This window comes from Bubalus bubalis, chromosome 8 (assembly GCF_019923935.1).
Source record: "Bubalus bubalis isolate 160015118507 breed Murrah chromosome 8, NDDB_SH_1, whole genome shotgun sequence".
Classification (NCBI taxonomy): Eukaryota; Metazoa; Chordata; class Mammalia; order Artiodactyla; family Bovidae; genus Bubalus; species Bubalus bubalis.
The window spans coordinates 10128821-10144935 of record NC_059164.1 but is presented as its reverse complement, the minus strand read 5'-3'; the positions used below and the strand labels follow the sequence as shown (position 1 = coordinate 10144935).

At 38.6% G+C, this 16115-nt stretch overlaps 1 protein-coding gene across 5 annotated transcripts in view; it reads left to right on the top strand.

Moving 5' to 3' along the window:
• The window catches only part of LOC102403665 (sterile alpha motif domain-containing protein 9), a 40226-nt gene extending 26019 nt beyond the window's left edge, over nt 1–14207 (top strand). For 2 of the 5 annotated variants that reach the window (XM_044946430.2, XM_044946429.2), the window contains 3 exons: nt 2808–2850; nt 6061–6297; nt 7069–14207. In XM_044946430.2, coding sequence (XP_044802365.2) covers nt 2823–2850; nt 6061–6297; nt 7069–11816 — 5013 coding nt within the window. In that variant the 5' untranslated portion in view covers nt 2808–2822 and the 3' untranslated portion in view covers nt 11817–14207. Of the gene's footprint in view, nt 1–1890; nt 1965–2807; nt 2851–6060; nt 6298–7068 lie in introns of all 5 variants that reach the window. The other 3 variants (XM_006078322.4, XM_025290851.3, XM_006078324.4) reach the window with 3 other exon arrangements.
• Nucleotides 14208–16115: the final 1908 nt, after the last annotated feature.

Sequence of the window (16115 nt, the reverse complement as noted above, 5' to 3'; positions counted from 1 at the left end):
ACTGAAGTACCTAAATTTTGGTGCATTATATATTATCATCTTGATGAATTGACTGCTTTATCATTATATAGTAACTTTCTTTGTCTCGTTTGACTATTTTGACTTAAAGTCCATCTTGTATAATTATAACAACTCCTGCCTTCTTCTCGTTGCTATTTGCCTGGAATATGTCTTTCCATCCCTTCACTTTCAGTGCATCTATGTCCTAAAATGAGTCTCTTGAAAAGACAGCATATCACTTTCAGATCTGATTTTTTTCTAATCCATTCAAACACACTATATCTTTTGATTGGATACTTTAATTCTTTTATATTTAAAAGTAATTATTGATAGATAAAGAGGTAAAGAATCTCTCTCTTCAGGAGATACAAGAGACATGGATTTGATCCCAGGGTCAGGAAGATCTCCTGGAGCAGGCAATGGTAACCTACTCCAATATTCTTGCCTGGAATATCTCATGGACAGAGGAGCCTAGTGGTCTACTGCCCATGGGGTTGCAAAGAGTCAGACACGACTGAGTGACTGCACACACATGCACACAGGATTTGCTGTTGCCATTCTGTTTGTTGTTTTCTGGCTGTTTTGTAATTCCTTTGTTTCTTTCTTCCTTCCTCTCTTGCTGTCTTCCTTTGTGATTTGATGACTTTTTGTAGAGGTATGCTTTGGCCTCTTTCTTTTTATGTTGTGTATATCTGTGCATGCTTGTGTGCTAAGTTGCTTCAGTCATGTCCAATTCTGCAACCCTATGGACTATAGCCTGCCAGGTTCCCCTGTCCATGGAATTCTCCAGGCAAGAGTACTGGAGTGGGTTGCCATGCCCTCCTCCAGGGGATCTTCCTGACCCAGAGACCAAACCCAAGTCTCTTAAGTCTCCTGCATTGGCAGACAGGTTCTTTACCACTAGCACCACCTGCGAAGCCCTTTGTATCTCTACTACAGGTTTTTTACTTGTAGTAATCATGAAGCTTTACATTATTTATCCTATAGATATAACAGTCTATTTTAAGTTTATAACAACTTAACTTCACCCACATACAAAAACTCTACACTTTAACTTACCCCTCCACATTTTGTGTTATTAATGCCACAGTTTACATCTTTTATTCATATTGTATCCATAAACACATTATTTTGCTCACAGTTATTTTTTAGCACTTTTGTCTTTTCCTTTGTATCAGAGTTGAAAGTGATTCATCTACCACCACTACAGTGCCGGCGTGCTCTGGGTGTGACTATATTTTCACCATTACACTAAGTGTCATACTCCATATTCTTTTCATTTGTCAGCGTGTTTTTGTTACAACTCAAAGGCCTCCCTTTAGCATTTCTTGTGAGACAGGTTTAGTGGTGACTAACTCTACAGTCTGTTTGTTTTGGTCTGGGAAAGTCCTTATCTCTCCTTCATTTCTGAAGGACAACTTGAAAGTTTCTTAAGTATTCATGGTTAACCCTTGTCCTTTAGCACTTTGAATATGTCATCCCAGTCTCTTACTGGCCTGTAAGATTTCTGCTGAGAAATCTGTTGATAGTCTTATGTGGGTTCCCCTGTAGGTGGGATTTTTTTCTCTTGCTGCATTTAAAATTCTTTGTCTTTGATTTTAGTCTTATTATGTGTTTTAGAGAAGATCTTTTTGTATCAGAACTCTTGGGGAAATCTATGAGCTTCAGGAACGTCAATGTCCAAATCTCTACCCCTCCCCCCCTCCCCACAAACAATTGGGAAGTTCACAGACATGACTTCTTTTTTAAAAAAATTTTAATTGGAGGCTAATTACTTTACAATATTGTGGTGGTTTTTGCCATACATTGACATAAATCAGCCATGGGTGTACATGTGCCCTCCCTTCCCAAACCCCCCCTCACGTCTCTCTCCCCACTCCATCCCTCCAGGTTGTCCCAGTGCTCTGGCTTTCAGTGCCCTGTTTCATGCATTGAAATTGGACTGGCGATCTATTTCACATATGGTAATATACATGTTTCAATGCTATTTTCTCAAATCATCCCACCCTCAGAGTCCCACAGAGTCCAAAAGTCTGTTCTTTACATCTGTGTCTCTTTTGCTGTCTTGCATATAGGGTTGTCGTTACCATCTTTCTAAATTCCATATATAGGTGTTAATATTCTGTATTTGTGTTTTTCTTTCTGTCTTACTTCACTCTGTATAATAGGCTCCAGTTCCATCCACCTCATTAGAACTGACTCAAATGTGTTCTTTTTTATAGTTGAGTAATACTCCATTGTGTATATGTAGCACAAGTTTCTTATCCATTCATCTGCCAGTGGACATCTAGGTTGCTTCCATGTCCTAGCTAATTGTAAACAGTGCTGCAATGAACATTGGGGTACACATGTCTATTTCAGTTCTGGTTTCCTCAGTGTGTATGCCCAGCAGTGGGATTGCTGGGTCATATCAGCCATGATTTCATTAAATAAACCTTCTGCCTTTTTCTTCCTCTCTTCTCTTTGGATTCCAACAATGAATGGATTGTTACATTTGATGGTATCCGATAATGCACATAGGCTCTTTTTTCACTCTTTTTCATTCTTTTTTCTTTTTCTTTTCTTTTTTTTTTTTTTTTTTTTTGTTCTTCTGAATGGAAAATTTCAAATGTATTGTCTTCACAAGTTCACTGAATCTTTTGCTTGGATGAGTCCGCTATTGAAGCTTTCTATTGAATTCTTCAATTTAATCATTGTGTTCTGCAATGCTAGGATTTCTGTTTGTTTTTAATGGTCACTGTTTCTTTGTTGAACCTCTCATTTTCTTCATTCATTGTTTTACTAATTTTGTTTGTGTTTTATTGTAGTTCACAGAATTTTGTATGAAGATTATTCGAAAGCATTTATCAGGTAGTTCATTGAGTTTCATTTCTTTAGGGTCATTTATTGGAGCTTTATTAGTTTCCTTTGATGGTGTCATGCTTCATTGATTATTCCTAATTCTTGTGGCCTTGCATTATTGTCTACACATTTGAAGAAGTAAGCACCTCTTCCAGTCTTCACAGATTGGGCTTAGGCAGAAAAAGGCCTTCTCCAGTCACCTTGTCCAGAGACTGTAGGTGAATTGTCTGGTAGATTCTGAAGATGAGCTTGATGCTGGCATCCTCAAGTGGGCAGGCCTGGTGCCTGGGTCAGTGGCTGGGCTGGACTAGTGCTTGGGTTTATAAGGGTGGGCTGGCATTTGGGTCCACGGGTAACCCTGGCCCCTGAAGTCCTGGTGGTGGACTGATGCAGCAGAATTTGGCCTGTAGCCTGGGGCCACTGACACTGGCCTGAAGGTTGGGTCCATAACGTGCAGCCTGACACGGGCTGGCCATGTGCCCAGGTCCTCAGGAGCCAGTCTGGAATCTGGGGCAGGCCAGGAGCCTGACTCCAAAGGAACCAGTCTGGAGTCTGTGTCCATAGAGCCCAGCCCAGCACCTGGGCAAACAGAGAGCCTAGGTTCATAGGAGCGGGCCCAGTCCTGGAGTAAGGCAGGAACCTGATTCTGCAGGAGACTACCTTGAGCCTGGGGTCTCCGGTAACTGTCTTGTTACTAGGGTGAGGCAGGAGTCTTGGTTCACTGACGCTCACCTCAAGGCTGGGTTTGCAGAGGCTTGGCTAGTAGGGTACTACCAGCTTCACAAACTGAATTGAGAAGAATTCCCTCTTTTACTATGTTCTAGAAGAGATTATATAAAATCAGTGTTAATTCTTTAAATGTTTGGTAGAATTCTTCAGTAAATCTATATAGACCTGGAAATTTCTCTTTGTAGGGAGATCTTTAAAATTAAAAATCTAGCTTTCTTTTAAGTTATGGGACCATTCAAATAATCTGTTTCATATTAAATGGACTACAGAAGTTTGTTTTTTGAGGAATTGTTCCATTTCATTTGAGTTGTCAAATTCATATGTGTGACGGAAACTTGGTATAACTTTTTTATTGGTTTCTGTAGATGTTACATTATGTATACATAACTTATGATAGTTCAATGGTGGGGTTTTTTTTCCCTGCTTGAGTGAAGCATAGAAATCTTCGTATCCCCTAACCCTGTCATGTATAATGATCTTAAATATTTTCACTAAATACATTTAGAACCATATCAGACAGTGGTTTAAAAATCAAACATAAGTTTTAAAAACCAAAGAGAAGCCTATTATATTTACCAGCTTTTTTGCTTACTGTGTTCTTTTCTCCTTCCTAATATACCAAGGTTCCTTCTCTTATTGTTTTCTTTCTGTTTAGAGAACTTCCTTCACCATTCTCTTAAGGCAGGTTGTGTAGGTTGCATCTTTTCATATTCCCACCTGTAGTGCACAAAGTGTCCTTTACTTTCTCCACCTTGTCCTCACTAATTCTTGTTATTTTCTGGAGGTTTTTAATAGTAGTCATCATAATAGGGTCGCACAGAGTCGGACACGACTGAAGCGACTTAGCAGCAGCAGCAGCATCATAATAGATGTGAAATGATAGAGTATTGTGTTTTAGGTTCGTATTTCTCTAATGATGCTAAAGCTGAAACTCCAGTACTTTGGCCACCTCATGCGAAGAGTTGACTCATTGGAAAAGACTCTGATGCTGGGAGGGATTGGGGGCAGGAGGAGAAGGGGACGACAGAGGATGAGACGGCTGGATGGCATCACCGACTCGATGGACGTGAGTCTGAGTGAACTCTAGGAGTTGGTGATGGACAGGGAGGCCTGGCGTGTTGCGATTCATGGGGTCACAGAGTCGTACATTACTGAGCGACTGAACTGAACTGAACTGAAATGAATGATTAGTGATGTTGAACATCTTTTCATGTGCTTGTTGGTCATTTGTATATCATCTTTGGAGAAATGTTTCAGTCTTTTGCTCACTTTTAATCGGGTTATTCGTTTTGTTGTTGTTCAGTTGTAGGAGATTTTTTTTTTAACATATTCTAGATTAACCCCTCATCAGCTCTATGCCTTACAAATATTTTCTCCCACTCCATAAGTCACCTTTTCATTCTATTCATTGTGTCCTTTGATGCATAGTTTTTGAGTTTGATATAGTCCCACAAAAGGGCTTACTTTAAAAATTAGTACACTTAAAACAATTTCCCACGTCTTCTCTTTCTCTCTTTCCCCAGCTTATTTTAAATTTGAGCTACTCAGTATCTGCAGGCCAAATTACTGAAAGAAATTTCACCTAATTAACCTTTTTTAGAAGGCATTACATCTCTGTGGTTTCTGGTTGTCATAATATTGTAAGAATTTCCATCAATTGTGCATATCTTTGCCGGTTTTTGTGTTGATATAGCAAAAGATAAGGTGTATCTTTTATTCACTTAATACGAATACAGGAATTAGTAACCAGAGAATAATAGCTTTAACCTTGGGCCATTGGTCTGGCAGCTTTATGTCTGGAAGGGAAAGTAAATACTGACCTGAGTTTGTATCTGCCTCTTGTAGGCAATATGGCTGTGTATTAATTATTTCATGGAAGTGTACCTACATAGTCTATTTTCCACTATCCCCCAGGCTTTTCTTCTTTGTTGATTTGATTCTCCCATAGTGATTTTATAGGAATGGCTCACATTTTTGGAGCCATTTTTTGGATTGTACTTAAAGCTGACTATTTAAGCTGTACTTAAAGCTCACATTTTTGAGCCATTTGGGGTTGTACTTAAAGCTAACTATTATTGTCTAATTGTTTTTTTCCCTAACCATTGCTATATTTCTGTAACCCAGATTGCCAATGATTTTCCAAATAGTAGTTTGCCATTTGTATACCAAATAGTAATGCCATTTAATAGTAATGCCATCTGTTACTGCCCAGGAATCAGCTATTACCAAATATTATGTAAAAATTTACATGAATGTAATAGTAACCTCTAAATTCACTACCCAGCAAGCTGTCCCAGAAGTCATGAAATGAATGGCTCACAGATTAATCTCAGGTGTTTGAGGCACATCTTTATTAAATCAATTAAATACACAACAAAAAGCAGTGGGGAAGAGATGGGTAACACACTTGGGATACGATATAAGAAGGGTGGAAGGCTCTTATTACCTGAGTTATACAAGTTCATATACCCTCTCTCTCCTTCTCTGCAGTGTCAGCATTCTCCACTGATTGTGTGGTTTTGAGAATGAAAATTAAGGTCTTTACAAGGGAAATCAACAAATACAAGATACCTTGTGTCAGTGACGTCCACTTGCTCCAATCAGAGAGCTGCAGAGGGGCATGTATGCCTGACTGTAGCTCTAACTCATCAACTAGCCTGATAAGCTACTCAGGATTTTGTTTGTTTCTTAACTACAGGACACAAAAGATCAGAATGGGTGTCAACAGTAGGTGACCCAATTAAAAATTTAAACATTTAAAGTGCTTCAAGAGTGCTTCATGAATATTTAATACCTATTTGGCCCTTCAGTTTCTTCCTAACTATGTTTAACACTCACATGGGCTGCCGTCTGTGGGTCACACAGAGTTGGACATGACTAAAGCAACTTAGCAGCAGCAGCAGCTCTATTTACTTTATCTATGTCTATTATAACATGTTTCACAAACTACTTGCTTCTATACCTTGCTTCATAAATACTTCTCATTTTACATGTCCATCTCTCTTTAGTTTTATATAGCCTTTTTTGTTTCTCTTATTTCCTACAGCAGAATTGAATATTTATAAACAATAGAGCTAACATGCATTATAGAAAATAACCATTAAGGAGGATGAAACTTCTCTCTGTCTCTCTCTCTCTCTCTCTCTCTCTCTATATATATATATATATATACACACACACACACACACACACACATATATGTATCCCCAAGATGCAGTTAATGAATAAGGCAAGGCAAAGAGAATTGTGCATGGTATGTTGCCATTTGAATGGAAAAAAGTGCTCACGCATTTCTATTTGGTAGTATTTCTCTGGAAGGATATAGAAGAAACTGACAATGGTAATTTCCTCTCAAGAGGGTCATTAGAGGGCATGTATATCCTTTTGCACCATTTTCAATTTTCTAGGACACACACATATTGTCAACTGAAAAATTAACTGATTATTTTTTTAATTTCTTTATAAAATACTAAATAATTTTTCTTTTTCTATACATAGGTATCAGAATGGCAGCACAACTTAACTTACCAGAAAATACAGATGACTGGACAAAAGAGGATGTAAATCAGTGGTTAGAAAGTCATAAAATTGAACAAAAACACAGAGCAATTTTGACTGCACAAGACGTGAATGGTGCAATCTTGAAGTACTTAACTAAAGATCACCTTGTTACTATGGGCATAACATTTGGACCAGCTATCCAAATAGAACAGCTCTTCAAAGAGTTGCTGGAGACATCCTCTGGAGATCCTTTCCAGACATGTAAGAGCGAAAAAGGCAGTAAAAGTGTTCCTAAAACACAGGAGAAAGATGGAGGGACTTCCAAACAAAAGAATAAAAAGAAATCAGGTAAGGTTGATGACTCCAAGGTGAGTACAGTTACTAAAGGTTCTAAGTCACTGGAAAGTGAGTTCATGGAAGATGAAATAGATGACACAAAGAAAAAGCAGCCATCCACAGAACCGACATGCATGGCATACCCTTTTGATGAATTCAGTGATCCATATCGTTACAAATTGAATTTTAAACTACAGCCTGAAACAGGACCACTCAATCTCATTGATCCAATACATGAATTCAAAGACTTCACAAACACAGAAACAGCCATGCAAGCTAAAATGAAATTTAGCAATGAGGTTTTCCGATTTGCTTCTGCTTGTATGAACTCACGTACCAATGGCACCATTCATCTTGGAGTCAAGGACAAACCTCATGGAAAAATTGTTGGCGTGGAATTTACCACCATCACCAAGGAAGCCCTCGTTGACCACTTCAATCTGATGATCCACCAATATTTTGAAGACCATCAGGTCCAAAAAGCAAAGAACTGCATTCGAGAGCCAAGATTTGTAGAAGTTTTACTGCCAAATAGTACTCTATCTAACAGATTTGTTATTGAAGTGGATGTTGTTCCAAAATATTCTGAATGTGAAGTTGATTATTTCCAGATTAAAATGCAAAATTGCAGCAACACAATATGGAAACAAAGTCCAAACTTCTCAGTCTTTGTGCGAGATGGGGCCAATTCTAAGAACATCATAAATAATAATGCAGGTTTCAAAGCATTCAAATTAGATTTGAAAAGACTGGCGGAATCTAGGAAAGAGGCAGAAGAGAAATGCAGAGTAAAAACAAATAAAAAAGAGAGCGAGGGGCCAAAGCTTGTTAAATTGTTGACAGGAAATCAGGATTTGTTAGATAATTCATACTACGACTGGTACATTCTTGTAATAAACAAATGCCACCCTACACAAATCAAACACTTAGATTTCCTAAAGGAAATTAAATGGTTTGCTGTGTTGGAGTTTGATCCTGAATCTGTGAGAGAGGGTGTGGTCAAAGCATACAAAGAAACCCGAGTAGTAAATTTTCACTTCCCAAGTTTGTATGTGGAGGGGAAAACCACAACTGAGAAGATTACTAGTCTGAATCTTTATCAACAACTCAGCTGGATTTTCTGCAATGGCCGGTTAGATCTTGACAGTGAAGAGTATAAACCCTTAGATGCAAGTTCCTGGCAAAGACAAAAAGCATCTGAAGTCAGGAAACTGATTTCATTTCTTACCCAAGAAGACATAATGCCAAGAGGGAAGTTTTTGGTGGTATTTCTATTACTCTCCTCCGTTGATGACCCAAGAGACCCCCTCATTGAGACCTTCTGTGCTTTCTACCAAGATCTCAAAGGAATGGAAAATATATTGTGTATTTGTGTAAATTCACGCATATGTCAGGGATGGAAAGATCTACTTGAAGCAAGATTAACAACACAGCAAGATGAATTATCAAACCAATGTGTTTCTTCTTTAAGTCTTGAAGAGATAAATGGAACTATTCTTAAGCTAAAATCTGTGACTCAATCTTCCAAGAGATTTTTACCATCTATTGGTTCATCTACTGTCCTTCTGAAAAAAGAAGAAGACATCATGACTGCTCTGGAAATTCTCTGTGAAAATGAATGTGAAGATACAATCTTAGAGAAGGACAAAAAAAAATTACTTGAATTCAAAGCATTGAAAGAGGAAGATTTTTATCGAGGAGGCAAAGTAACATGGTGGAATTTCTACTTTTCTTCTGAAAACTATTCTTCCCCTTTTGTGAAAAGGGATAAATATGAAAAACTTGAAGAAATGATTCAAAGAGGGGCAGATTCTTCTAAGTCGACATGTGTCAAAATTATTCATCTGTATCATCATCCAGGCTGTGGTGGGACTACGTTGGCTATGCATATTCTCTGGGAACTAAGGAAGAAATTCAGATGTGCTGTGCTGAAAAACAAGACAGTGGATTTTTCTGAAATTGGAGAACAAGTGACTAAATTAATAACCTATGGGACAACAAATAATCAGGAATACTTACCTATATTACTGCTTGTTGATGATTTTGAAGAACAGGATAATGTCTACCTTCTGCAAGCTTCTATTCGTACAGCTGTAGCTAACAGGTATATTCGATATGAGAAACCTCTAGTGATCATCCTAAATTGCAGGAGATCACAGAATCCTGAAAAAAGTGCAAAGATCTCAGACAGTATTGCCCTAATACAACAACTGTCTCCCAAGGAACAGAGAGCTTTTGAGCTTAAATTGAAAGAAATTGAAGACCAACATAAAAACTTTCAAGATTTTTATTCCTTCATGATTATGAAAACCAACTTTAATAAAAAGTACATAGAAGATGTGGTCAGGAATATCCTAAAAGAACAAAATATTTCCACCAAGGAAGCAAAGCTTTTTTCCTTTCTGGCCCTTCTTAACTCATATGTGCCAGATACCACCATTTCACTATCACAGTGTGAAAAGTTCCTAGGAATCACAAGCAAGAAAGCCTTCTGGGGAACAGAAAAATTTGAAGACAAAATGGGCACCTACTCTACAATTCTAATAAAAACAGAGGTGGTAGAATGTGGGAACTACTGTGGAGTACGCATTATTCACCCTTTGATTGCCATTCGTTCACTGGAAGAATTGAAGATAAGCTATGGCTTGGATAAGAGTCAAATTATGCTGGACATGCTAACAGAAAATTTGTTCTATGATACTGGAATAGGAAGAAGCAAATTTTTAGAAGATGTGCAAACACTGCTGCTCACAAGACAGCGCAATGAAAATGAAGGTGAAATAGGAACTTGGTTTTCCCCGTTCATTGAAGCATTACATAAAGAAGAAGGGAATGTGGCAGTTAAAAATGTATTACTTGAAGGTATTCGTCGGTTCAACCCAAATGCATTCATTTGCCAAGCCTTGACAAGACATTTCTACATTAAAGAGAAGAACTTTGACAGTGCTCTACACTGGGCAAAGAAAGCAAAAAAGATAGAACCTGACAATTCTTATATCTCAGATACACTGGGTCAAGTCTTCAAAAGTAAAATAAGATGGTGGATAGAAGATAATGAAAGAAACAGGAGCATTTCTGTTGGGGAGCTATCTGATCTTTTGGATTTAGCAGTACAGGCCTCAAATGCATTCAAGGAATCTCAACAGCAAAGTGAGGATAGAGAGTATGAAGTTAAGGAAAGGTTTTATCAGAAGTCAAAAAGGCGGTATGATACTTACAATACAGCTGGCTATCTAGGGGAGATAGAAGTTGGGCTCTACACAATCCAGATGCTCCAGTTCATTCCTTTTTTTGACAATAAAAATGAACTGTCTAAAAGAGATATGATCAATTTTATATCAGGAAGTAAAGATATTCCTGGAGAATCAAACAATGAATTTAAATTAGTCCTCAAGAACTTTATTTCTTACCTAACCAATTTGAAATTTTCTTTGAAAAAGTCCTTTGATTTTTTTGATGAATACTTTGTCCTTCTAAAACCTAGGAACAATATTAAGCAAAATGAAGAGGCCAAAACTCGGAGAAAGGTGGCTGGGTATTTTAAGAAGTATGCAGATGTATTTGGCCCCTTAGAGGAATTACAGAACAAAGATTTTGGTTCAAAGCTTAGTGTACCACTTCAGGTAGAGCTGTATCGGAGAAGCCTGGAAGTTTTAAAAGCAGACAAGTTTTCTGGACTCTTGGAATATCTTATCAAAGCTCAAGAAGATGCTATACACACCATGGAAGATATAATGAGCAAATATACTTTTCTCTTTGAACAATGCACTGTCAAAATCCTGCCAAAGGAAAAGCAAAATTTCATCCTGGCCAACATCATTCTCTACTGTATTAAACCGACCTCCAAAATAGTGAAGCCAATTAAAAAACTGAAAGATCAGCTTCGAGAACTCTTACAACAAACAGGAATGTCGTATCGGTATCCAGAACCTTATTTCCTAGCTTCCCTCTTATTCTGGCCAGAAAACCAACAACTAGATCAAGATTCTAGACTAATGGAAAAGTATGCTTCGTCACTGGAAAATTCTTTTCGGGGACAATATAAGCATATGTATCGTACAAAGCAACCAATTGCCTATTTCTTTCTTGGGAAAGGTAACAGTATGAACAGACTTGTTCACAAAGGAAAAATTGATCAATGTTTTGAAAAGACAGCTGATATTAATTTCTTGTGGCAGAGTGGAGATGTATGGAAGGAGAAAAAAGTCCAAGAGCTTTTGCTTCGGTTAAAGGGACGAGCTGGAAATAATTGTTTATACATAGAATATGGAATCAATGAAAAAATCACAATACCCATCACACCTGCTTTTCTGGGTCAACTCAGAAGTGGTAGAAGCATAGAAAAAGTGTCTTTTTACCTGGGATTTTCCATTGGAGGCCCACTTGCTTACGACATTGAGATTATTTAAGAGTTTGGCCTTCTCCCTCCAGGAATATGGACAAAATACCACTTAATTTTTTAGACCCAAGATGTATACTTATTTTTTTTATTGGAGGATAATTGCTTTTCAGTGTTGTGGTGGTCTCTTCTGTGAATCAGTCATAATTATCCCTTCCCTTTTCAGTCTCCCTCTTCCCTGCCCCCCACCCATTTTACACATTTGGTCATCGCAGAGCACCAAACTGGACTCCCTCTGTTATACAGTTTCCCCCTAGTCTCCTGTTTCACACATGATACTGTATATATGTCATTGCTACTCTCTGTTTGTCCTACCCTCTCCTCCCACCATACTTTAAGTTGGCAAATTTATAGATACAGCCTCTAGTTTTTTGGCCCTGTTCATACAGTATTTATATTTCCTTGTAAGCATGTTGTAAGTCCCTCATAGATTTTGATGAAAAAGAGATGTGAAAACTATCAAATATCTTCCTTGGTTTGGACACCACCACTGAGGGCAGAATAAGAAGGAGCCGGATGGAATTGGGCTTCCCAGGTGGCTCAGTGGTAAAGAATCTGCCTGCCAAGCAAGGGACACAATGCAAGGGACACGCATTCAATCCCTGGGTCGGGAAGATCCCCTGGAGAAAGAAACGGCAACCCACTCCAATATTCTTGCCTGGGAAATCCCATGGACAGAGGAACCTGGTGGGCTACATCCCATGGGGTCGCAGAAGAGCAGGACACGACTTAATGACTCAACAACACGGAAGGAATGAGAAGCAGTGAATGCACTCATTCAGCTGCACAGAAACCCACCATTCCCTCAATTAACAACCAAGGCATGGATTGAGGAAGATTGTCTACTTTCTTCTCAAATGTGAAAATTTTTCAGAATCAAAAGACAATGGTTATGGTACCAAGACATTACATTATCTGCAAAACCATTTCACAAAAAAGGTGAAAACCTCTCAACAACAACATGTAATCTTACTGGGCAGACTGGGAAGGTACTCTGTACTTGGCACTGAAGGATCTTTCAAAGCAGAGGACCAACCAGTTCTCTGAAGGTTATACCCATAGAAGTATGCAGATCTTACCAAAGTAGATTGGAGAAGCAGGCTTCCTTTTCATGAAGTAGGTGACAATTGAGCAGAAGTGAATTTTGTTTCTATAGCTAAGAAGCTCACAGGCCTCCAAACAAACAAAAATACAGCAAAATTCCAAAGCTAAGGAATAAAAAGGACTCTTGTGAAAAGACTAATGAGTCCCCAATCCAGGGGATCCCATTGTTCTAGCAAGTATACATATAACCAATGCACAACCAATGAGAGGTACTCAAAATGTCTTTTTCCCTAATAGAATTATGGATCTGGGAAATCATCAATGGTTGCTAAAACTGATTTTTTAAAAAAGCTGATAAAGAAACTATAATAGATGAGTCAAACTGTCCTAAATCCTGATCAATATTAACATTGCTGAGAGAGAAGCAGACATTACTGTCCTGGAAGCGCTATAGGAGTGCACACTATAACCCGGAGACTGTCTCATCAAATAAATGGACCTGAATCAAATCAAACCTCTGGATCTTACTCCCAATTTAAAGGAAATACAGACATTGGATGTTTTTCTAAGTAATTCTGTGTATGGGATACGGAGATGGATTAAAGAGAGTAGATGGGCATTATAGCTGCAACAAGATTGAACCAGAGTTAACAAGCGCTGTATTATGAGGGCCTGAGAGGTCATCAGACTCTGCTCTTCTCTTTGGACTGTGCTTTTGAAGTTTTCTGTTATAAAATATTTGTAAAACAAATAAGAAATGCTGTCTGTTTTTGCCTCAACAATCCCATTCAATTTTTTTTCACTGGAGGAGGTTTTTCCTTTGCTCCTGCATGAAATTTCCACTTCATAACTTATTGGCTCACTCTTGGCATAAAATAGTCCTCTGTTCAAACACAGTCTCAATTTAGAGATGAGAATGTCAAGTCACAATAATTTCTCTGGGGCCACTTCCCATACTGTTCCAAGTTTTGTTCTGCTCTATGAGAAATAGTCTCGGTTGGAGTCCTCTTACCTTCCCAGGTGATCCTTTTGAACTTAGACCAGCTTAGGCAGGTACATGAGAAGCACTTATGGATGTTTGTTCTACCGTTGGTATAGAGTGCATCTAACGTCCAGTCTTGAGAACAACATGCCCCATACAGTCAAGGGATGCATCAAGCACTCCACATGGTCCTCCTGAAGCCTCCTCCCCACCTCCCAGGCTCAGGATGAGATTCTCATGGTGCTTGGGAGAATTGTCATCAAAAGAACCTCTTCATAAACCCTCTCTTCCTCAATGCCAGCAGTGGACAAACTACAGCTCGTGGGCCGAATCCAGCCTGTCTTTTACTTTTAAATAAAGTTTTATTGGAACACAGCCACATTCACTTGTTTAAATACTGGCTTTGGCTGCTTTTGTGTTGCAACAGAGTTGAATAGTTGCAACCGAGACCATATAGCCTACAAACCTAAAGTATCTGCACAGCCATCTGGCTCTTCACAGGAAAATGTTGCCAACTCCTGCTCCATGCTATCAACTCTTTTATATCTTTATTATAGGTCAGTTGTCTAATTGGTTCTTGGACATTTACCTTGAAAATACACATCTTGGTGTATCATCTAACTTTGGTATCTGAGTTCTGTCATTTTAGGGCCAAAGTTAAAATGTAAGAACAATTTTATCTCACAAAGTCCATTTTCCACAGATAAATCTAATTATGCGTTATTTGGGGACTCTGTCTGTATGCCTTACTTGTTCATCCTAAGAAGACCAGAGTCCCAGTCTGGCCCATGCTGCTGCCCCTCCCTTTTTGGGGATCTGTAGGGGAGGGGGACCAGCAGCCCTGCTAGTGTATCTCTCCCTTTCAAGAAATTCTAGACCATCTCTGGCGAGCAGATGGCTATGAGATGGGGCAGGGTTTGAAATAATGTGCTAACACATTTGCTTTTTAGGCTGCTGTTTATTCTGAGCTGCCTCGACTGGACTCTGCCTTGAAGCTGCAGTAACTGTGGGTCTTTATCAAGGTGGTCCTGGGGTAGAATCCCTCTTTTATTTTACCATGTGATATAAAACATTTATTTTTGACCTGGCCTGTGGCTTCCAGCAGCAATATGTTTCCTTTTCCTAGTATGCAAGTACAGGCTGTTTGCTCAATTTTGTGAGTGCTTTGGAATTTAGGTGATCGTATAACTCAAGAGGGACTTCCCTGGTGGCTCAGATGGTAAAGTGTTTGCCTACACTGTGGGAGACCCGGGTTCAATCCCTGGGCCGGGAAAATCTCCTGGAGAAGGAAATGACAACCCATTACAGTATTCTTGCCTGGAAAATCCCATGGACGGAGGAGCCTGGTAGGCTACAGTCCATGGGGTCGCAAAGAGTAGGACACAACTGAGCAACCTTCATTATTGGCCTTCATTATAACTCAAGAAGATCATGATCACTTTCTTATCTTGCTCAAAATAATAATAATAATTATAATCATCATCAGCATCCAGGCCACTTCGCCAAGGAACAGCAGAGTAATAAATGTGTGTCTGTTTTTCTTTTTTGCAAATTAAAACAACAGTTGAATTATGCTGGATAAACTTGACAAGTAAATTGATCTATCATTCTCTTTACCTATTTAGCTTTATATTTTCCCTAGGTCCATGGAATTTGGTCTTGAAAAACAGAAATGTGGAATGTAAGATTTAAATATTAATAATTTACTATTCCATAAGACAGCAGTTTCAGTTGAACAGAATCTCCTGAAAGGTGTTTCCAAATTGCCTAGTCTATCTCCCAATTCAGACAGAGTCAACCTAGACTGAGAAGGCATCAGATATATTTTTTTAACTTGAAAATCGCTGATCAGGTCATCGTAATACATGTTTCCCAGGAATCCCCAGGCGGTTCAGTATCTGAGACTCAGTGCTTTCACTGCCTGGGCCTGGTTTCAATCCCTGGTCGGGGAACTCATATCCCACAAGCCATCTGGTACAACTTCCCCATTGAAAAAATAAAGAAGTTTCCCAACTCAGCATTCCGAAAGAAATATTAATCAACTCTTTCAAATAAATGGTGGCTGGCACAAATGAGCTTTGGAAACTTAATGGCATTCTGCTTCTGGTTATTTGGAATGTAGATTAGCAAAGAAATCTCAGTAACATCAAAGGGAAGATCACTTTTTAAATGGACTAAGTTATTTCTCTTAAAAATTTGTACTTTATTTCCTCACTTGTTTTTATATTTCTTGCTCCTCCAAAGGTCTTTCTGTTGGAAACTTGGAAAATACTAAAAAAAGAG